Raw genomic sequence first — 23,775 nt, forward strand, 5'->3', positions numbered from 1 at the left:
CTTGCAGTCAGTTTCTTTCTCATCCAGTTCATTCTGATCATTGTTTATCCTTCCGAAGGCATCGGTGGCTCCCATCTGCTAGTCCAATAACACTCACAATACTGCTGATCTGGGTTATGTCCCGCATCCCACCTTCCATATCATCTGTAGCAGTGGGAACATGAGGCTCCCTCATCCATCACTTCTTCCCTCCCCTCTGCTCAGTGCTCCCCATGCTCCTCCCTCATCCATCACTTGTTCCCTCTCCTCTGCTTGGCACTCCCTATGGTCCTCTCTCATCCATCACTTCTTCCCTCTCCTCTGCTTGGCACTCCCTATGGTCCTCCCTCATCCATCACTTCTTCCCTCCCCTCTGCTCAGTGCTCCCCATGCTCCTCCCTCATCCATCACTTCTTCCCTCCCCTCTGCTTGGTGCTCCCCATGCTCCTCCCTCATCCATCACTTCTTCCCTCCCCCTCTGCCTGATGCTCCACATGCTCCTCAGAAGCCATCTTTTGTGCCTACTGGAGCTGACTGGGGCACCTTTCCTGGGTGATACAGTCTTATTCATCACAGCACCCATCACTCTACTGTACTGTCCACGGGTTTCTCAGACACAAAGTTCCCCACCTACACCTGGCCTAGCAAAGAGCCCGAGGCAGAGGTGTTAAATAAATATCGGTGAGCATATGTCTTTATAGAGAGACATCAAATCCTGGAAAGGAGAGCTAAGGCTGAGTAGACGTCTGTCTCTGGGCCCTGTGAAATGGAGGTGGACCTTAGAAGCCATTTACTACAAAGGGCACTTTTACATGGCGCACCTAATTCCAGGCCTGTCCAGCGCCACTACTGATCAGTTAGAACACTCTCTCTTCAGTCTGGCACGTGCCTGCATCAGCTAACTGAAGCAGCATAGAAGGTGACACCTGTTGCCTAGCTCTGAAACACCCAAGTGTTGAATTTACAAATCAAATAATGTCAACTGTCGTCCACTCCTGACCTGCCAGCCGTACCACAGTACAGATACCAAGATCATGACCCACATTGTCAAGTGAGTCAGCTTCAGCCTAAAATGCTTAAATATAAGTATCCATGTGACTTAAATTGACACATGTAATATAAAATAATTCCATATATCTAACATATACATGTGGGGGTTTTGCCCAAATCCTATCCATTTAGATAAATACCACGTTAGCGACCAGCCAGGATCCTAAAGTACAGGCCACAACCCAGAAGGAGCAGCCAGCCTCCTGAGCAATGGTGCACATCTAATAGCCCGGAAGTCCCCCACGCGTGGCAGCAGACTCACGGCAGTTTCTCTCGTCACTCATGTCTCCACAGTCATTGTCGAAATCACACCACCAAATGCTGTTGATACAGTTGCCGTTGCTGCAGCGATACTGGTTGCGAAGACAGGTGTTCTCTAAAACAGGGGGAGGGGAGGGAGGGCCGGCGTTAGTCTTACCACTGGACCACCACATTTTCCCTTCTCAGTTTCCATTTCTCTCCCCACCCCCCACCCCCAATACCACTCTGCTGCAGATGGCACGGGGTGGGGAGGGAGGGCTGAGGGAGCACACAAGCATAGGAGGCAGGAAGCACCACCGCCCCCACGAAGGTGAGGCAGGCTGCAACTGTTCAGAGGTGATTACTATGAGGAAAAGGAAGATCTGAGACAATTCGGGTCTACTGAGAAACATATCTCACCGTCAGCAAAAAATAAAACATCTATTACACGAACAAGCCTTCAAGAGGCTGTGTCTATGGAACATCGGAGACATACTCAGGCAATAAATACATCTGCGCCTCCAATACACACCTAGTTGGCTCTGTGTACTCATGGCCTCCAGAGGCAAAATTCAGCTAACCGAACACCAGACATGTTTGGGTGGAATTCCATCTGTACTGTGTCCAACTGTGTCCTCCTTGGTATCCTTCCCTGAACTGCACAGCATAGCCCTGTCTGCACAGTATTTACACTGCAGTAGGAATTGTCAGCACTCTAGAGATGGCTGAATGTATACAGCAGGTCGGGTATAGTTTACATGCAAATCCCATGCTCTTTTATACAGAGGACTTGCAGACCCGTGGAAGTTACTATCCACAGAAGTCATGAATCCTGGGTTAGGAAGGGATGATTTTGCATAGTTGGATATAGTTTTATGTCCATGTATAGAGTAATTTAACAACCAAGCAGCTTAGATTTTACTAATAAGATCTATCTCCCTCTGTCTCTGTCTCTGTCTCTGTCTCTGTCTCTGTCTCTCTCTCTCTCTCTGTCTCTCTCTCTCTCTCTCTCTCTCTCTCTCTCTCTCTCTCTCTCTGTCCCACGGCTTCTGCAAAGCAAGGACTTGCATATAGGACATAAAAGCATTGCTTAGCACTCAGGGTCCAGGACACCGGTAGCCTGTGTGGACAACCAAAAGCATCCATCCAGTGGTGACTGGAGAAGCCTTTTTGCCCTCGTCTTATAATTTACTGTTGACTTTCTTCCCAAATAGCTTTAAGGCGCCATTCAGAGAGCATGACCGGAAGCCTCCTGTTTCTGAGGAAAGGCCATCTTTTTTTTTTTTTTCTCGTTTGTATTTCTTAAGGAAGCTGGACAATAAGGCTTCCCTTGTACACTTGCCTGCCCTGGCCTCAGAGAAGTGTGGCTGGGATGACAAAGCAAATAGGACGTAGAGAATAAGGAAGTGCGGGAGTTCGGCCATCAATCCACGCACTTCGCACAGGACCACCTTTCCTGGGCTCTCTCTGATAGGAATCTGAGGCAAGGAACCAACATAGTGGCAGAGGGCCAGGAGAGGAGGGCAGGCAGGGCGGTGCTGTCAGATTCTCATAGAAAAGGATTTTAAAAATCATTTATTCAAATTCAAACTGACTAAAGATGAGGCTTGTACTATCATTTACTTGCTCACAGCTTGGAAGTCAAGACTTTTGGACCTCTGCCAGCATTGATCGGAAAGTCTGGGCCATTCCGAGCTCTGTGAAGGCGAACAGAGAGCAGCCTGCTCCCATAGAGTTTGGCCAGTTCCGTTTGAAAGGCAAGCTGGTCCACGTGTCAGAGAACCTGCATGTGAGGGGTGGTGGCATAGAGGAATACAAGGAACCGAAGATTGTTGGTCACCAAGTAAAGCTTGTGTCATTTGCCATCAAACCAAAGGCCATAGCTATGACCTTCAGATAAACAGCCCAGGATTGTCGGGAATGAAGAACCAGAGGCCTTACAACCTCAGATGGGAACACCTCTCAGTATCTACCTGGTGTCCTTTCCTCCTGGGACATTTTCTGCTAGCCAAAGCCTAGGAGGCACTGAGACCAGAACGGAAGAGGACAGAGAGCAGGGAAAACCAAGGACACACCTTCTTTGATGCAGGTGTTGTTCTTTCTCTGATAGCCCTGTGGGCAGTCACACATCAGGTCCCCAGAGGGGAGGACACTGCTGGTCACACCTTCCGGACACCTGCAGCTTCTGCTGTTGTTGGCCTTAGGGAGACACAACAGGCTGCAGGGCTGAGGGACGCAGGCATTGCTCCCTGGAGAGAAAACACAGAAGCCACAGTGAGGTTAAGATGTGCCGCAGGGGAGCCAGAGAACGTGACCACTGAAGGTCACTTTACGGAAGAGGCGGTGGGGCGCTTAGAAAAAGTCTGAAGCACCCAACCACATTGAAAAACCTCTGTTCGGAGGCCTAACTAGGGCCCTGCTCCTCTCAGTGAGGGCCTCTCAATGACAGTCTCCTGAGACTGCTTGGCCTTGGAGGAACACAGACGCCTCACACCTAGGAGCACTCATGCCCTTTCCTTTCATTTCTTTTTTCATTCACTTACTGTCTCCCCTGTCTCCCAATGACTTTTTCTTTTTAACCCAATCCATTTTGAACCTGCTGTAGCTTCTGCTGTTCAGAACCCAAATGGTCTTTATTAAAAATAGATACCTAGTTCCTGGTCCCCTTTCCCAAGTCCTTTGAGCCACAGCAGCTGACTGGCCGAATGAGAAGCCACACATAACACTGACTAGCCGGTACCATGCGCAGAAGGGCCGGCCGGGCACTACACTGATCTAACTACTGTGCTGACCTTTCCCTTGGGTCAGCTTAGCAAAAAGAATGGCAGAGGAGGTGCCTGAAAGTCTACGCCACATTCGTGGGCTCTCACAGACAGGCAAACATAGCCGAATTGCTTCGCTGACCCCAGCCCTGTTCCCAGTAGAAGGAGAATGCCACGCCTATTTTGTAACAACTAGAAACACAACACAGCTACGCAGAGGCATAAGGTGCTGAAACTGTAACGTTTGTGCTTTTTTTTCCCCCTTTCTGGTGGCTTTTAATCATGAAATTGGGGGGATTAAGCATTAAAAACTTACATAGTCCAACTTCTAGCTCTTTGGCTGGACCATTTCATCCACACATCTCCTCCCGCACCTTCCAGAAACCCATGTGATCTATTTCCATGCACCCAAGACTTAAGCTGGGCTGGGAAACAAGATTCGTAGATATTTTAGTTTCCTTCCTATATTTTTTTTAAGGATTTATTTATTATTATGTATACAGTGCTCTGCTTGCATGTACTCCTGCAAGCCAGAAGAGGGCGCCATATCACGTTACAGATGGTTATGAGCCATCATGTGGTTGCTGGGAATTGAACTCAGGACCCTTGGAAGAGCAGGCGGCGCTCTTAACCACTGAGCCATCTCTCCAGCCCCCTCTTTCCTATATTTTAGTTGGTCCCTTTGTGTTGACAGTCAAAGAGCAGAGAATGATGGGTGTGATGAGATAGAGATGCTCAACGCCTTTTGTTTACATATACAGTCCAGGATCCCGGCCAGGGTACGTTGACGCCCACTGTGTGCAGATCTTCCCATCTCAACTAACGTGATCAAGATAATTCCCAGCAGACACGCCTAGAGGCCCATCTCGAATGTGGTTCTGGATTCTGTCAGGTTACAACCATCGCAGTTGATGGCCATTAGTCTAGACAAGGGCTCTGGGAGTGTTTTAAGTGGCATTACAAAATGAAAGGTAAATTGAGATAGATGTGAGGACATCTAGGTAAGAGAAATATAGGAGATGGGGAAATAGAAGGACCCAGAGGGCCCTAGAAACTTACAAGAAGAACATAGTGATGGGTGGATCAGGGCCCAGAGGGGTCTGCTCAAACTACTGCACTAACCAAGGACAATATAATAGTAAGCATCGAACCCCTACTCTGATCTACCCAATGGACAGGACATCTTCCACAGTTATGTGGAGAACAGGGACTGACTCTGACATGAACTCTGGCACCCCATATTTGACCACCTCCTCTTGGTAGGGAGGCCTGATGGCACTTAAAGAAAGAATAGGCAGGCTACAAAGATGAGACTTGATAGCCTATGACCATGTAGTGGGGGAGGAGGTCCTCCTCCATCATAGACCTAGGAGGGGAGGGGATAGGGTGAAAGCAGGAGGGAGGAAGGAATGGGAGGATACAAGTGACAGGATAAAAATTGAGTTGTAATCTGAATAAATTAAGAAAATTAAAATTAAATTTAAAAACAAATGAAAGGTAAAACAATTTAGCAATGATGTCATTTTGTTGCTAAGAAAAAGAGAATAAGAAGCACTGAAAATATACACAAATATGCCTGCATTTTTAAGCATACACACACACATGTGGACTCACACAGAGAGAAAAATCCATATGATAAAACATTTAAAGGGCTCAGCAAATGACTAGGTCCATCATAATAGCCTCACTGCCAGGACAGAATGCTTGCCAAAGAAGAAGCCTTAGATCGCACCTTACACTGCATCAGGTGGTGTTTTGTTTTGTTTTTAATCTCAAATACCCACATTGCTCACCACAGGAGCACTCAAGGCCACCCATAATGACAGACACCTTAAAATGGGTATGGGATGTGTTATTGTTTGTGCTCATACCACTGAGCATGCCAAGAAAAGGAGGCCTGCTAGAATAAGTCCCTTAAACCTGCTCAATTATAGGATGATTTGCACATCAACTGTGTCCATAAAATGACATGACTGGCATTTTCACATGCAGAATGAATGTCCCCAGGCAAACAAGCAAAAGTCTGAGTCCTAGACTTAAAGAGGCTGATGCAGGTAAAGCTAGATGGTGCTGCAATTGTAAGAAGTCATTTGGGGCAAGGTCAGGCAAGCCACCAGGTCTGAGGACAAGAACTGGGCAGAGGATCCCACCTGCCGCAAAGGCACAGAACAGAACATAGGAATGCAACATGAGAAAGCCCTGATGGAGATGGAGGAAGAACCCATCACAGAGCCTGTGCCCAGGGTGCCAACTGTGTGCAGTACGATGACCATCCTCCCATAAAGAATAAACAAATGCCCGCTTAGAAGACCTAGCATGGCATGTCCTCACAAGGCATACTCAGGACATTTTCAGAATTTCTCTTTGGAAAATTCTACCAAGATCAGTTTAGGAACCTAAAACTGCTACCACCTCACTTAATGATCTAAGTATTTGGCAATTACCAAATCCACGTTGCCTCAAGTAACAGATAGCCACTCTCCCATGCCAGGTGTTGGGAAACCTGCATTTATGGTAGATGCTGAAGAAGAATTAAGAGAACTCCAAACTGCTTCAAGCCCTGGCTGCATCAACCGAAGAGACCCATCATCTTGCAAAACCAGGCAGCTAGGAAGACCAGAAATGCCTTCGCCAACAACCAAGCGTCTCAACACCATGGACGTCCCATGCAAACTGAATTTTTATTATAGATCAGCATCCATCAAATTGCAGAATTCTAAATTGTTGTCACACTACCCACAGAGGGGGTAGAGTCTAATGATGTCATTGAAGTTGATGTTTCAAAGGCAACCTGACTCCAATTCTTGGGAGCAAATGCATCACCAGAGGAGCTATTGAACCTGGCTTCCGTGTAGGCAGTGAAGACAATGGAAGTATGCGAAGGCATGCAGATTTGGGGAAAACCAATGATGTTTCAGAAGCCTGTGAAATGCATCCCCTAATAAATGCACCTACCATTATTTTTTTGCTTGGCTAATATAAAGTTCTATGTGTGTTAAGAGTGAATAATAAAATTAACAAAGGTGGATGGCCTGGCACTTGGGGCTGCCTGTATGCATCCTGAGCTGGTGATACCCTCTCAGGGTGCTACAGAGCCAGGGAGGTTAGAGTGAACACGCTTCTGGCTAAGGGGCCTGCACAGCACTGGCAGCTTCTCATCACTGAGAAGCTAACTCAAACTGACCTGTCTGAGAGACTGGAAGCTTGCTCCCTCCATGCTCCTGAAAAGTCCTATTCAGTGTTAAAGAAGGATACAAGAGAATATCAAATGGGGAGCAAAGAGACACATTATGCATCCCCAGGCCAGAGTGAAAGTCACAGCAGATCTTGCAGCCTTGTCTGTGTTCTTTCCACCAGGACCTCCCCCCTCAAACCAACCCTTCCTCTGGTCCAGACACTGCTAACACAACCCCCTGGCTACTTTAAGAGCCGGCCTGTTACTCCTTAGGACAGGAAGGTGAAAAGACAACTATGCTACGAATCTGCCCAGCATACAGAGTATAAGGGTTCAGGCACAAACCCCCTCCCACTGCTCCCCAGGAACTGGGTGGGACGGCCCCTCAGCTGTGCTTGAGTTGCTGGGCTAAGAAGCAGCGAAGATGGGAAGTGGAAAAGCCTGAGGTGAGCAGACTCACTGGAACAGGGTTATAGAAACTGCTGGGCACACATCCAGCAGGCTCTGAGCACCCATAAAAAAAAATGGAGCATGCTCTTCTGGTTTAGGCGGTATCTTAGAGGACATTCTGCAGCTAGCACCATGGAGCACCAGGAGTGGTGTCCGTCATCACAGGCCTAAAGAGCATGGTGCTGAAGCTGAGAAGCAGCACCCCGTCATCCTGTCCTACTTTAAACGAGGTGTCTCTTGGGGTTAGCTGGAGTTATGTAATATCCTGCCTCAAAAAACAAAAAACAACAGCCACCTAAAACCACAAAGCCATCAAAACGGGTGCCTCCTCTTTAAAAAAAAAAAAAAAAAAAAAAAAAAAAGCAAGTGGCTTCTCCACTTAGTGGCAGCTCTCACACTGGTGAGAACCTTTGGGAAAGCTAATTAATATCTATGATTTCATTCTTTGATCTGCAAACCATGGATCATAATACCAACGCTGCACCAGGTGTGAAGTCATACAAACAATACTGACTTATGTTTGTACAACGCTTGGGAGTCTCTGAAGGGAGTTCTCACGCTAGCTTCCTTAGTTCCAAAGGGATAACAGTTGTTATCTATAACTGTATTACTTTCCTTGGCAATTTTCTCTTCATGTGGTGAGCCAAGAAGCATAAAACAGTATCTACAAACCCTGTAGTTCAAAACAGGAAAGCCAGCGGTGTGTCAATAGAGGCAAGTCAGTCGACCCAGGAAGCTATTTAATCCCGTAGAGATAAGGAAGGTGTGTTTGAAGGGACTATTCTTTCTGGAAAAGCCTCATCTTTCTCCCAGAAGATCAGGGGTTTCCTTCAAGATAAGCAAACAGGCAGCGAAGGAAGAAAGGAAGCCCCCATAATAGAAATGCCAGCCTGCAGGACCAGCTGGCAAAGCTTAGCAGTGGGTTCTGGGATCCAGAGGCATAGACAGGAGCAGTGGTGCACACCTATAAACCTAGTGCCCCGTGAGCTGAGGCAGGAGGATTGAGAGTTCCAGGACTACCTAGGTGATATAATGAGACTCTGTCTCAAAAAGAAAACAACAGAAGCAATCAAGCATGATGGCTCGCACCTGTAACTCCAGCACTTGGAAGGCTGAGGCAGGGGGATTCCCACCCACAGTGAGTTTCAGGCTAGCCTGAGCTTCGATGTGAGGATTTGTTTCTAAATAAAAATAAGTAAACTCAGCCCATCCCCTCCCTTCAACAAATAAGAAGTAAGCACCTACTAAGTGCTAGGCACTGGTAAAATATCGAGGAGATAAAACGAGACTTATTCATTCCCGGAGGTTTAGACATTCAAGGTGGAACTATGAACAAAAACAACACAACTGCACAAAGCATGGCCACAGAGGTAGGTACGTTCAGTGAGCAGGCAAGCATCTGGGCACGCAAGCATCTGAGCACGCAACATGCACCACTCCCTGTGAATGTGCCAAAGAGGGATTAGGCTCATGCTGGGCCTCTCACAGCTGCACCCAGAAGCCCATACCACCCATCCATGTGACGCCAAGGGCAGGAAGAGGGCCTAATCACCCACTAGGCGCCAGCACTCCAGGCAGGCAGCACACGCTGTCTTCCAGCTGTTTGTGTATCATTAGAAAAGGAATTAAGATGCCATTAGGAAGAAATTAAATAATGTGCATGTTGTCGTGACAACAGAGAGGCAAACTGCCAGATCTGGCTCTAAGGCGCGATTGCCCACACGCAGCCCCTTTCTGGAGACCAAGTCTAGGGAGACGGAAGAGGACACTGCCTTACCAGCGTTCTTTCCTTTGTAGAAAATCTTCATGTCCATCAGGCCTGTGAGCTGGCTTGCGAGAATCTCCGTCAGCGATCTGCGGTCTTTCGAGGCTCTGAAGATGCTAAGCTGTGACCAGTCGTCCCAGTAGATTTCATTCTAAAGAGAAAACCTTTGCCTGTTAATCCAATCCAGCGGCCCCTCTTTTGGGTTACTCCACAAGGACAGGGGCCACCCCATACCACCACTATTCAGGAACAGCAGATAATTACTGAGTAACAGGCCTGGTCAAAATTTCACTTAAGTACAACTGTCAGTGGCTTTATGGAAACCCCACCAACTAGCCACAGGAAGAAATGGCCTAGCAGAGACTGTCTAGCACACAGTTAGCTGGACCACAGCAGGGTGCCTCGGTTTTGAAGCATGATTCCTCTCTCTAAGCAGAAGCTTTTGTTCCCCCAGGGTGAGAGCAGCCAGAAGGTGGCGTAGGTGGTACACAGCGTCAGTCAGCAGGGAGCAAAGCAAGAGGTGAAACTATGGAGCTGAAACAAGGCCACTGGCAGTGACAAGCAAAGCGATCTGTTCGTAGGAAGGAACCCCAACTCTCAGCCTTTTGGGGGGTGAGCTGTGGTAGAAGCCTAGCATCCCTCCATGAAGGCCAGAGGCGCGATAGTGCCAATTTGGAAGAGTCCGTTTTCAAGACATTAGACAGACTTCTGCAGAAGAAAGGCCAGCAGGTCTCAGCCGCCCAGCTCACCGTGTTCTTCCCTGTTCCGGCACACTGCACACGAGCACATGACAAGGCAAGGAGGACTCACCTTAAAGACAGCAATGGCATAAGGGTGTGGGAGGTTGTCCAGGATGACTGAACGCTGCTGGCCGCTGAAAGTGATGCGTTCGATGCAGTCCAAGTACGCATCCGTCCAGTAGATCCACTGGCTGTCCACGGAGATGCCGTTGGGCCACTTCACGTCCTCTGACACAAGACGGGAGGCAGCAGAGCCATCCATATTGCTCCGGTAAATCCCAGGCTTCAGGTCTCCCCAGTCAGTCCAGAACATCACCCTGGTCAATAGAGGGGCCACACAATCTCACCAATAGGAGGGGTGGGGAGGGGCTTGATTCTACTTCCTAGAGACAAGTAACCCCATAACAATCACTATTACTATTATCTGTTATTACAATATTTGAAATTCATTTAGAAATTTAAAATAGTGGAACTTGACTCAATATACCTATTGCAATGCCCCCGAAATATTGTATACAAAATATTTTGAAACCTACACATCATATGTGCTAGTTAGTTTTTTTGTCAATGACACAAACTAGTCACCTCAGAAGAAGCAACTGCCTTCATCAGACTGGCCTTTGATTAATGACTGATGCAGAAAGTTCCAGACCTCTGTGGGCAGGGACAGCCCTGGGTAGGTGGCCCTGGGTTATATAAGAAAGCAGAGAGAGGGCTGGAAAGATGGGTCAGTGGTTAAGAGCACTGCCTGCTCTTCCAGAGGACCTGAGTTCAATTCCCAGCAACCACATGGTGGCTCACAGCCATCTATAATGTGATCTAGTGCCCTCTTCTGGCCTGCAGGCCTAATGCAGGCAGAGTGCTGTATACATAATAAATTAAGAAATCCTAGAAAAGAAAAGAAAGCAATCTAAGCATGCCACCAGGAGCAAACTAGCGAGTGTGGTATCTGATCCAGTTCCTGCCTAGGATTCCCTCAGTGATGGACCATAGCTTGTATACAAAATAAACTCCTTCCTCCCACTAGTTAGTTTTGATCCATACTTTTACCCCAGCAACAGAAAATAAACTAACACTCTATATGTGCTCTGATAAACTGCTGTCATTCGATGCACGTATCCTTTGACAGGCAAGAAATCAGAAATACACTGATGGTGCCATGTACGCCACTAAGGGGCACTGTATCGGAAGATCATGAATGAATACCAGTAAAAACTACTCTGAATAATGCAAGCAAAAAACTCACGGTGGCCAATATGTATGACTCATGGGTGACTACCGCATTACAGGATGTGATTGCCCCCCTAGGATGTGGGAGGATGAAGGGCGAAGAATGAGAACAGGGCCGACTCAAGTACCCTGCCGAGGTCCTCTGTCCTCTTTTAATATCTTCTAGCACAGCTGGGCGTGGTGGCGCACGCCTTTAATCCCAGCACTCGAGAGGCAGAGGCAGGTGGATCACTGTGAGTTCGAGGCCAGTCTGGTCTACAAAGTGAGTCTAGGACAGCCAAGGCTACACAGAGAAACCCTGTCATGAAAAACCAAAAAAAAAAAAAAAAAAAAATCTTCAAGCAAGCCCATAGATTTCTTTTAGATTTTTCTTTTAGAAACAGTGTTGTTCTCAATAATAAACACACTGAGAGGAAAAAGGCAAGCCATTGTCTCCTTCTTAGACAATACAAAGTTAATAAAAAGCAGCCACGTATACTTTAATTTTATATGAGAAAACCTGTGCATGCTGGGAGTTCTCTGTGTGAGAAAGACTGATTGAATTAAATGTTTGTGAGATTCACAAAACTCAAGATAAAAATCCTCACAATTTATCGGTGGCCTGCCTAGTTTTTACAAAGACTCTCTTTAATTTGACTTTTTCTATCGGAACACCCCACAGATGTGAGACATCTGGAGGCCTTAAGTGCGTTAGATGCTTACTACTCAGATACATGTGGAGTTACCAGACCAGGACGACCAAGCTACACCCTTAGAAGTCTCAGTCAACAGGTTATTTCCCCCATGATTACCAGAAGCAGAAACTCTGCCCCAAGTTTGCACTTTCCTGAGCATCTGTTATAACAATAGGCGCAACTCTGACTTCCCATAGGGAATACACTTACCCATCTTGGGGTACAAGGACTAGAGCCCTGGGCCGATCAAGCACAGAGGAATTGACAATTGTCAGCCGGAAGTCACCATCTGGATTAGCTACCTGACGAAACCAAAGGTGTGGGAGAGATAGAGATCAAAATTCCTTACAAAGCCCACACATCCAAAGCCCTCCAGGCCCTGCCTACAGACACACCAAAAGTCCTCCAAGGCCCTGCCTACAGACACATACAAAGTCTTCCATGGCCCGCCTACAGACATGCCCTGAACAACTGCCTCTCTGTCTGAGTCTCATTCTAGAACTACTGGGAAGCCTGCCTTGAACAGCAGTCAGAAGACACTGAACATGTCCCTGGCTAAGATAAGGGGAAGGTAGAACTGTATGCTCCCTGACGCAACCCCAGGGCACTACAACGGACACAAAGGTAACTTATGTGGTCCCTCAATGTCCAGGAAGCCCCATATTTATCACTCTTCATTACTTGCACACAACCCACACTCACCTCCTGCATACTTTAAACCATCCCTAGACCACTTGTAATTCCTATGACAGTGCTGGTGCTAAGTAAATAGATGGAATCGTACAGGGATGGATGACAAGGAACGCAGTCTGCATACCCAGTACCGTCTTGGTTTTGTGTGTGTGTGTGTGTGTGTGTGTGTGTGTGTGTGTGTGTGTGTGTGTGTGTAGATTCATGGATGTGGAACCACAGATTTGATGGGCTGACCACACCCTGCCTGCCATCACTACTCTATATATCAGTCACTTCTGCCAGTGTCCTGAAGGGCCGCCCTCCAGCAACCACACTCTCACATGACCTGCTGCATGTTCTTAGCGGGACAACAGGCTTCTTTACCTACTTCCCTCCGAGCTACTTGGTTTGTGCGGTTTTCAGTGGTTCCCATTTTTTTTTTAAAGACAAGCGCTCCGTGTATCTCAAGCTGGCCTTTTAACTTACCGTGTAGGCCAGGCTAGCCTCAGCCAAGTGCTGGGATTACAGGAACAGGCCATCACACCCCGCTCCACTAAACTAAAAGCTAATCAGAACAAGAGTGTGTGGGTCCTTCCCACTGCTTGTCCACTGTGTCATCACAATTAAGACCAGGCCTGGCACGTATCTGGCACCAAGGCACGATCACTCGATGGCTAAGTAAACGAAACTCCCCCTCACAGTTGACAAGAAAGAAGTTTCAGAAAGCCCCTCCCCCCCTTGTTGCATGTCCCACATCCAGCTGGCAGGATGGTACCTGAATCCAGGGCAGCATCTCAAGTCTGTGGCTCTATCTCACTATGCCCTTAGCTCTCTGTGTCTCCCTACTGTGTGTTTTCCCATGAACCGGCATGTCACACACCGTGCAGTGTCAATACCAAGAGCTACTGGCTCAGTATTCCAGGGCCTCAGCAGTAACCTGCGAGGCAGGGTGCACATAGGAGTCTTCAACACAGTTCTCAGGGCAGTTTATAGGCCTTTCCTCACCCTCATGCACCCATGGCTGTATAAGGTGGAACAGGTTTCTGGACAGCTAAATAGTAGATAAGCAGAGATCAGCAAAGATAATGACAGAGTCACTGTTGCTTTAGATAATAATGGACGGCTACTGTTATGATGATTATGACATTATGAAATCATCATCATTACTGTTATTATAGGACACTTCTGCTAGCCAAAGTACAAACTCTTGTATCTTAAATAGCACCTCGAGCCTTGTGTCCCCACATGGCTTCCTTAAGGCTGTAAACATCCTGAGACTGACCCCTTTCGTCCCTTCAGAGGTTTGGCCAGCTTAGGCTCTAGAAACCCTGGGGAATTTTCCAGAATTCCATGACACACTGCTTCCTAGCTTTGTGTCAAATCTGGCTCAGGGCCCAGCTGTTCACCTGCTTGCTGAGTGAGGAACATAGGAATACTCGTACCTCGATCTTCTTAAAGCCGGCATCCACCCAGTAAAGTAACTGGCTGAGGGGTTCAAAGGCCAAAGCCTCCACGGTCTCCAGGCCGGAGTTGATGATCACCTCTTGCCCTGTGCTCCCATTCAAGCAGAGACGCTAAGGAGAGAAAACAGCAATCAACCCCGTGAACCGTGTGCCTGACTCGAGGCAGGTCAGTCCCTGGGACTGTAACCTTCCCTTCTGCTGCTGAGGACACGAGGCTTTGTAGAAAAGTAAACTTGCAGATAAAAGAAGCTGTGTTAAACAAGAAAAATCTTCAAGACGGGTTTAAACAGAACAATACCGAATCTGTCTGCTATTATTGTAAGCACAGATTAAACTGTGGCCTGTCTCAGAATAATGATCTTTTTACTGAGACATAGGAGGAGTCGGCTGTTTTTAATATACATGAAAAGCAGACTGCTGGTGCTTTTTAAAAAAATTCTTCTGTCTCCTTTCACAGTCTCTTATTTTTTGCATGGCTCTTGGCAATCAGGTGTCATTGTTGGGACAGTCACTCTCAGTGGTCTCCCCTAACCCAAGCACTCATAATGTAAATGTATCAGGTATGGGGTTTGGAGCTAAATAATGAGTAAATGTGCTATAGGTCTCTTTTTGCTTTTTTTGAACCTAGGACCTCCTGTTTGCTAGCTAAATGATCTACCACTACACTACATTTCCAGGTTTATTTGGGGATGGAGAGTTTAAAGTGCTCCCTGCTCTTGCAGGAGAAAGTTCAGTTCTCAGCACCCACATGGCAGCTAATCAAGTATCTGTCACCTCAGATCCAGAGGATACTTCTCCTGGCCTCCCATGGCACCATGTATAGACATAACACAGAGACATACATGCAGACAAAATGTCATCATACACAAAGTAAAATTTTAAAAAATCTTTAAAATGCACATATTTCAGCATGAGTATATGACCAAGTGTCTGGCCTATCCAGCCATCTTAAACACCTATATCCTGGTGTGAATTTGTGTGTGTGTGTGTGTGTTTGTATGTATGTGTGTGTGTGTGTGTGTGTACGTGTGTGGTGTGTGTGTGTGTGTGTGTGTGTGTGTGTGTGTGTGTGTGTGTGTTTTATTTTATTTTATCTTCTGGTACTGAAAATTGAACCAGGGGCCTTATGTACACAGGCAAACACTGATCCATTCAGCTGTATCTCCCCCAAGTATCTGGGCTGATGTAGTCCCCCACCCTAGCCTCCCATCATGCCCAGCTACTTCCTGGTTTTTGTCTGAGTTCAGGAGAGCTGGAATGGGTAGTCACGTGAGCTGAAGATAACTGGAACGTCACCACACTCTGACATGGAGGGGAAAATGCTAACGAGGAAGATGGCAACCCACAATCCCACAAACACTGGCCTCAGAACCTTCCTAGCAGGAAGGATGAGCACGCAGATGCAGTCAAGGATGCAGATTTAGGGCATCCTTTATCCTTCTCAAAAGGGCAGAAGTAGTCAGGGAAAGAAAATTTACAACAGAAAACTGCAGGTTCATGTAGCAACCCAGGGATGGGTTGCCACATGCAAACTTCTGGCTGCTCACCTACGTAAGCCTTATTGGGCAGAGACCACCAGACCTGGGCAAGCAGGAGCCGCATCCTCAAGGCTTAACCAAGGGCTGACAGACTCACCTGGATGGTGTCCAATGCCAGGTCAGACCAATAGAGGCAGTTGCGCTCATAGTCAAAGTCCAGGGCCACAGCCGCCCGCAGCCCCGAGAGAGGCAGCTGCTCCGTGGCTCCCGAGGCCAAATCATAGCGGTAGATGGACTTCCGCACGGCGTATAGGATGAACTCGTTCTCTTCTGTGGACATAGAACAACCAACATAGCCAGGGATGCTGGAGATTACTCAGCAGGCCTGGCCTGCTTCCTTCTCACACACGGACCGCAGCCCATTGTCACAAGGGTAGATCAAATGACAGAGCTTAGGAATCTAGACTTGGGGTACAGTAAAAAAAAATCACATTTCTAACGCAGTAAGTCTGTTTCTTTATGTTTTGTTACACTGCAAAAACAAGAAGAAGAATATTTCAACATCCATATTTCTGAGCTCTGCCTACAGTTAACGTAAGTGACAGCCCATTCGCTATGGTACCATCTAACTGCCCCATAGCATCATTATCCAGGTGCCTCCATGGTAACTACTAACACTGTCTAACCAAGCTCCCTGCCCAGTTTGCCCACTCCTATGTACTACTCACAATGGCCTGATAGGCTTTAGGTCGACCTGTTAAGATTTCAAAGCAACACTCTATTTATTTCTTCTTCTGGAGCGGTTACAAAACGTTCTGCAGAGTAATTACTGTTCTGCTGCCACCCAACAGACATTTACACAATGTACTTACTATGCACCAGGCATTGTTTAATCCTCAAAACACCCCTGAGACCGAAGAACAAGCACTTATTCGTCCAGGGACACACAGCTAGGAAGCGAGCATTCTGGAGCCAGAGTCTGTGTTTTAGCCTTAATCCCATGCTGACTTTATATACACTCACGGTGCCATTTTTTGAGGCACGTAAGTAGAGGGTCAATGCGCTTCAGAGTTTTGCCTGTCAGACAACCAGCAATTTAAGGCCTAATTACCTCTCTCTCTGTCTGCTTAGAAAATAGCCCAGAAGTTGCCAAGACTCTTCCACAAAAGTGCAGAAGAGCAGTGAGCGTCTTTAGCTACAGCACCCATGGAACCCCTGGGTAGCTGAACACGTTGAGGTACCCGTGAGTGGCGAAATTAGGGAGGATGCATGAGCTCATCGCCCCTCAGCATCTCTTATACATCACTGTTATCTGGCTGGTCAACTGTATCACTTGCAATACCTTGTGCACCAAGTAGATTTCAAAAGCACCCAATCTAGAGATGCTGGGGAGAATGAAACACATGGGTAGAGCCCTGGGGAACTGCCAGGATGCCACTCAGAGGAAGGGATGAGAAGAAGCCTGGCCCATGTGCGTCCTAGGGCAAAACTAAGGATAGTATTCAGATGCTGCTTCTTGAGTCTGGGCCTGTCCAAGTATTTATTACGTCTGTCATCTCTCCAAACAGACTAACAATAAAAGAAATTTCTTTAAAGACAAAATGTAAAGCATCCACTGATGCTATGATACGTGTGGGCTCAAGATGCCCACACAAATCCTGCACTTCATGCTTGAATTGGTTGCTGCGTCCCCCGCCCCATGTCTTTCTCTCATCCTGTTAACTCACTGAAGTCACATACCCACGTAACGACCTGCATTACAACAGCCTCAGCACTGGGCTGGCAGGATGGGGCAGCAGGTAAAAGTCCTGGCTGCCCAGCCTGATGAACTGTGTACAATCCCCAGGAATCTACACAGTGGAAGAAAAGAATCAATTTCCAGAAGTTGTCCTCTGACCTCTACATATATACTCCGATACATAAATGCAAGCACCTATGGGCACATGTTAAGCACAAATTAATGTGATTTTTAAAAAAAAAATCTTCAATACTGATAACACACTGAAAACAAAATCCACTAAGGAGATTAGGCAAAGTATTTGTTTAATATGTGGGAAGTTCTGGGTCTGATCCCTAGCGTTGCCCCTCAAAAGTTTTAAATAGTACATGAATCTACATAAATCTTGAATAAGTGAGTGTCTCTCTCTCCTGTGTGTGTGTGTGTGTGTGTGTGTGTGTGTGTGTGTGTGTGTGTGTTTTCCACTTTGCTTCAAAAATATCCAAGGAACACCACATGGTAACTGAATGTTGTCTCCTTTTGGCTGTCACTAATTCCAAGGCAGGGGACAGGAAGATGTAGGTCACAAGATGAAAGCCATATGCCTGGCTGTGAGATTTCTGACCCACATCCTTTGTCAGCACCCAGAACCCTCACTATGCCTTTGTCTTTTCTAAGAGCTAGTGCCCTCGGAGCAATGCAAGACCCAAAAGGCTTGCTGAGCAGGCAGGCATGGAGTAGCATGCAGTGCTTCCTGTGAGGAGTCCTGACCTAGAGAAGGGTCAGAGGGCTTGGCTGGCGCAACTATGCCAAAGCACAGCCTGGAAAGATACGCCGTTACAGTAACCATTAAGAAGAAGAATCGCTGCGTTTTAAAAATCCTTCCAGATGCCCACATCCCCTCGTCTTTGCAAAGATGCTATGGTTCCCATTAGGCCTAGAAAACATCTTTTTCTCTGAGTACTTCCCTGCCTGTATTTAGGAGATGACCTACCCTAAAATGAGACTTTTCTATTTCAGTCCCTGCTCCTGCCTAGTCTATCAGAAGAGAAAATAGCTTTCTCGCTAGTTCTGATGGCTTTAAACAAATAATTGTGTCACTTGCTGAATCATCCCTGCAAGTATTTATGACAAAAGTATGTGTTCCAGGCCCTTAAGAGTGATCCCTCAAACGCTCCTCACCCAAGCCCTCATCACAGCGGCTCTCCTGAAGGGAACCCTGCAATGTCATCTGCTCGCTTGTAGGAATCTGCTGAATGAGTGGTTCTTTTTACATCTCCACAGTGAGGTATGTTAATTACTCTGGTAATGATGGAAGATTAAATTAAGAGGCTAATGAGCTTAGCATGAAAACCACCAGGGCAATCTGATGAGCAGTAAGGAGCAGGAGGCTGCCCTGGTCTGCCTGCCTGTGGAAGGTGGAAGATGGCGTATGTGGTGACTCACTGGTGATCATGAAACGTCCATCACCACAACACTGCTGATGCCAGCGCCATCCACCTGCCCTGAGGAGTAGGAGCATGATGAAGCCTCAGAGGGAGGAAGGACGCCCTGCGTGAAGAAGGCCTGGAAACAGTGAAAGAAGAAAAGAGGCCAAGCAACCACCTTTTTGTCCTTTAGTGTGTGTGTGTGTGTGTGTGTGTGTGTGTGTGTGTGTGTGTGAGAGAGAGAGAGAGAGAGAGAGAGAGAGAGACAGACAGACACAGACAGACAGACAGAGACAGAGACAGAGACAGTATGTGGGTGCATGTGTATGTATACGTGTGAGTGTGGTATGTGTGTGTAAATGTGTATACGTGGTATGGATGTATGCATATGTATGTGTATGGTCTGTGTGTGAGAGAATATGTGTGGTGTGTGTGTGTGTGTAAGTGTGTATGTGGGGAGGTGTGTGTATGTATACATGTGAGTGTGATATGTGTGTATGAATATGTATATGTGTGGCATGTATGTATGTGTGTATGTGTGTGTGTGTGTAGTACATGTGCATGTGTATGTGTGCCCCACTGAACATCACATGACCTGCTCTACCACTCTCAGCCTTGCTACCTTAAGACACAGTCTCGCCCTCAACCAGCACACTCCGGCACACCTCCTGTTTCTACCTGTCCACAGCACTGAGCTTACAAGCACACACCTGATCATGCCTGGCTTTACTGTAGGAAACTTGAACATGGGCCCTCATGCTTACATAGACAGTGCTCTTGTCCACTAAGCCATGTCCCCAGCCCAAGCATGTTCTTAAGGTATCATTATAATAATCTTGTGTCTATATTACAAATAACTCATTACATCACCACTAAACAACGTGTTTGAAATATATTCATATCTTCATAATCGCTCCAAAGAAGGTTTGCTCCATCAGGAGGCTCAGTGACCATGGGAAATAGGCCTGACACTTAGGTGCCATTTGGATACTGGACCTTCAGGTCTGAATTTTACCCCTGTCAATTCCTAGGTAATTGACCTTAGGTGACCTTAGGACCATTTTTTCCTCTGACATTGTTTGCTCCCTCATATAGATACACACACAATATATATATATATATATATATATATTTTTTTTTTTTTTTTTTTTTAATGAAGCCAATGGTCTCTGCACCACTGGGCTGTTGAGAGGATTAAGTTGCCAACACGTGGGCAACTGAACTGGAATCTATAAAGTTCTAATAAAACTAACACTTATTATAAAACCACTTAGTTTAGAAGCAGTCTCTTTATATATTCAACTTTGACAAACCGAGAGATGCATCAAGCCTATGACCACTCCTCAACCCCCTGTGCTCAGTATCAATAGACACAAAATAGAGTACCCTCCAAAACCTGGCCTACCACCAAATGTTTCCCATTCTTTCAGGATGTGAAACTACACAAGCGCTTCATGGGCCTATTAAGCTGAGGGAAGGCGGAGCCTCCATGACGTCATGGCCTTTCTCCCACTAACCGAGAAGAGCCACATGCCTGGCTGGGTGAGACCAGAATGACCCAACCAGGACTCAAGAAGACAAAAGGAAGAGGCCACCTGTCTTACCTGCCAGGGGACAAGGGACCAGCTCCCCTTCCAGCCGCGCTTCAACGTCCCCGCCACTGCAAGTGTCCCCAGAAATCTTCCGATAGCTGTTGACCCCCCACCCCAAAAGAAGAAAGACGTCAGAACATGGAGGGTACATGGGTTCATGGAGGAGCCCCACGTGAGCACAGAGTCCTGGCCACAGACGGCAGAGTTGAGAGGATGGCGTCGAGTTGCTCTGCCTCAGCTTTGCTTGCGGTTATTTGGAGCAGGCTTAATGCACTGCTTGGGGAAGCACTTAAAAATATCGCTCTCCCAGAAACTCCTCGGAAGATGCTCCCTGGCCGAGGTTCCTTCAGAGGGTCTCAGCCTTGCAGAGAAGCTTGCAGTCTGTGATCTGTCTCACTGGAGTCTCACAGGAGACTCTGAGGATGCCATTAATTTAAACAGTTGCCTGACCGCCTGCATTCTGTCACTTGGGGTTTGAGAATGTAGGGTGTGGGCAGAGTCCAGTGATCCTCCAAGCTCCCCCCTTCTTCCCCACGCAAGCCCCTGTGAGCCTGACTCAGCCAGCTCCGTGATACAGATACATACCCCCTCGTTCTCCTGTATGTAGAACCCACAGGACAAGGCACAGGAGGGCTGGAGGGCTTCCCAGAAAACTCAGGGTCTGGAACACAAACCTCTAAGGAGAGATCTTCGCTCATCTTGAAGCCAAAGTCACTGAAAAAAGGCAATTAGAGTTCATTTAGACCATGGGTATGTATGCTCCAAAACCAAGCCTGCAACCTCTACACACTACCTAGTATTTACATGCTATGGGCTACTTGACGGACCCCGTAAAGAACAACCACCTTGCTACACCAAGCTACAACTGCAAAAGAAGCTGTGTATCAGAGCCATCCCACACATGTGCCATCACACAGGTGCACATGCCAGACACACATATATACATACACACACATACATAATTACATATACATACATGCATGCATACATACATACACATACATATATAACATATACATACACACAAATACACATACATACAATTAGCCAATATTTAACATCTATGATACTCTCTTCTTGATTCATCCAGAGAATTAGAAGAGGAATTTAAGAAAGAAAAACCTTCAAAAAACAAAAACAAACTCTTTTTTTGAAGTGCTGAGGACCAAACACAAGACCTTGTCCATGCCAGGTGAGTGATCTACCACTTCCTAACCTTAAAAATCATCGTGAATTCAGTGTCACTGAAGACCCTGTCCCCATCTCTCTAATTTCTGGATGTCTCCTCCTTGGGAGATGACAGTTCATTCATCAGACCCTCCATAATCCAGAGACCGCATCGGCCAAGCTCCCAGCTTGGTGGCTGAAGCAGGCGAATGCTGGTTGAATTCTATGTCTTCCTCCAAACCCATTGCTTCCCCAGTCTCCACTCCCCAGACAGGAAGTGATGCAGCTGTACTGTGTTTTCCGAGACTTGACTCAAGCTACCAGTTCTTTAAGTCATAGGAATTTTCATATGCACAAGCTTGACCCCAAAAAGCTTCACTTCCTGGCATTGAATTCAACACTCACTTCCTAGATTCCCCAAGATGAAAAGTACAACCAAACCCCAAGACAAAGTAGTCTGCACCGTATAATCCTCAGTGGTCTGTAGAGAGCCACCCCAAAGGCGGGGATTTTATTACTCTCGCTCATTCATTCAATCAATCCATCCTTCTGTTTCTGACCGGTGTGAACTGTTGAGGACCTGGGCTGGGGTATTAGTACACTGCTTATTCCCCCATAGCAAGGCATCCAGTTGTGAAGCAGCTTCCTCGATCTATGGCCCCCCAATAGATTCACGTTCTCCCACAAACTATGAAAGACTACAAAAGCCACCCCATGTTTAAAAAAGCAACTGTCCCTTTAAAAACTTGGTCTTAATTACATGTGCACACATGTGGATCAGCGCACACACACATATGTGTAGACAATGGGTCACAGCATGGACTATATGGCCTATTAAGGGTTGCGCTTAAAAATGTGAAAGCTGCATGTCTTGGCACTGTTGAAGAATAAAAAGATGCCAAAGAGACTACTATTGAGATCAGAGGACATGACCACCAATCGTTTGGTGTCCCTGCCGTGGTCCGAAAGGCCCATCAGAATTCACCTAGCTTGCAGACACAATGGCCTATCAGTGGCCATTTCCTTTCTCAAGGCCATGGTCCAACCCATAGAATATTCACCAGAGTCGTGTGATCAGAATGGCCTCTTTCTGGAAGCCACGGGAAACAGGGCAGCCTGACATAAAGGGCACCCTCACCATTTCTGCAGTGCCACAAAGGGCAGAAAGGTGGCTTTCCTGGTCTGTATAAAAAACACTCATCATCTAGCAGAAATAAGTACCATGCAAGCTCGAAGAAACCAGTAGGCGCCCAGCCAGTTTGCCTGGAAGACAGAGCTTTTGCTTGTTTGGGGACGGTGGTAGTGGGGGAACTTTTATATTTCTTTTTTTTTTTAAAGGAAAAACAGCAACTGGGGTGGGGAGGCAGTAAAAAGCTTTGTTTGATGTCCTCACATAACTTTTCACTTAACCTTAATTTTATTTCTTGGTATAGACACCTTTTGCATCTGGAAGAGACTAGCTCCAAGACACCCTGCAGATTCCAGATGCAGGTGGCACCCGTGTTGGGACCTGCAATCGGAACAAATGCCACGGGGCAGGGCCTAGCACCTGGAGCCTGGTAGAACGCCCGAGGAAGCATTTGTATTTTAACAAGGCCCAGGCGTGTTTGGCCAAATCTAGGTGGCTAGTTTTCTAAACGCTGGCTTCCTGGACCACAAACGGATGCCTTATGCAGGATGGCTTTCCTTCCTTCACCTGTGGGCTCTACCACAGGCATAGCTGAGTCACACCACCGGAACCAGGTGGCTTACAAAGTCTGAAGCATTTACCACGGGGACCTCTTCTAACCTCCAGCCTAGCTAGCACGTTATCAGGGGCTCTGACTTTACCTGGCAAAAAGCAATGGTGCCCCAAGTTAAATAGTAGCTGGTGCCTCAACAACCACTGAAATACATGTTCTGTGTAGGCTGCAGGCCCACACTCTAGCCATACCTGACAGCAGGGGCTGCAGAAGGCCTAGTAATACTGTACGCCCCACAGAAGGGACCATTCACAGCTAAGCTATCTGCTCAGCTCAACTCCCCAAAGGCCCGTGACGCTCCTCCCGCCTACAGACTGAGGTGCTGTCTTGCAGGACCTCTCCTTCCTCCCTTTTTCTGCCCTTTTTTCCACCTCCCCGCCCCTCACTGGCTCTGCTCCACATCCCCAACCCAGTCACCATAAACAAACTGACGGTCACTTTCCCGCCACACA

The 23,775-nt window shown here is 47.1% G+C and overlaps 1 protein-coding gene across 1 annotated transcript in view; it reads right to left on the minus strand.

The window, feature by feature from the left end:
• Window positions 1-23,775, minus strand: part of SORL1 (sortilin related receptor 1) — a 166,683-nt gene that overhangs the window by 59,745 nt on the left and 83,163 nt on the right. Inside the window, exons 15-23 of the mRNA XM_084782514.1 lie at window positions 21,000-21,128; window positions 20,427-20,512; window positions 15,836-16,008; window positions 14,180-14,311; window positions 12,276-12,367; window positions 10,232-10,478; window positions 9,434-9,572; window positions 3,345-3,518; window positions 1,292-1,405 (exon numbers count right to left, since the gene is read on the minus strand). Of these exons, the coding sequence (XP_084638640.1) occupies window positions 1,292-1,405; window positions 3,345-3,518; window positions 9,434-9,572; window positions 10,232-10,478; window positions 12,276-12,367; window positions 14,180-14,311; window positions 15,836-16,008; window positions 20,427-20,512; window positions 21,000-21,128 (1,286 nt within the window). The remainder of the gene's footprint in view (window positions 1-1,291; window positions 1,406-3,344; window positions 3,519-9,433; window positions 9,573-10,231; window positions 10,479-12,275; window positions 12,368-14,179; window positions 14,312-15,835; window positions 16,009-20,426; window positions 20,513-20,999; window positions 21,129-23,775) is intronic.

This window comes from Acomys minous, assembly GCF_964271855.1.
Source record: "Acomys minous genome assembly, chromosome: 5".
Classification (NCBI taxonomy): domain Eukaryota; kingdom Metazoa; phylum Chordata; class Mammalia; order Rodentia; family Muridae; genus Acomys; species Acomys minous.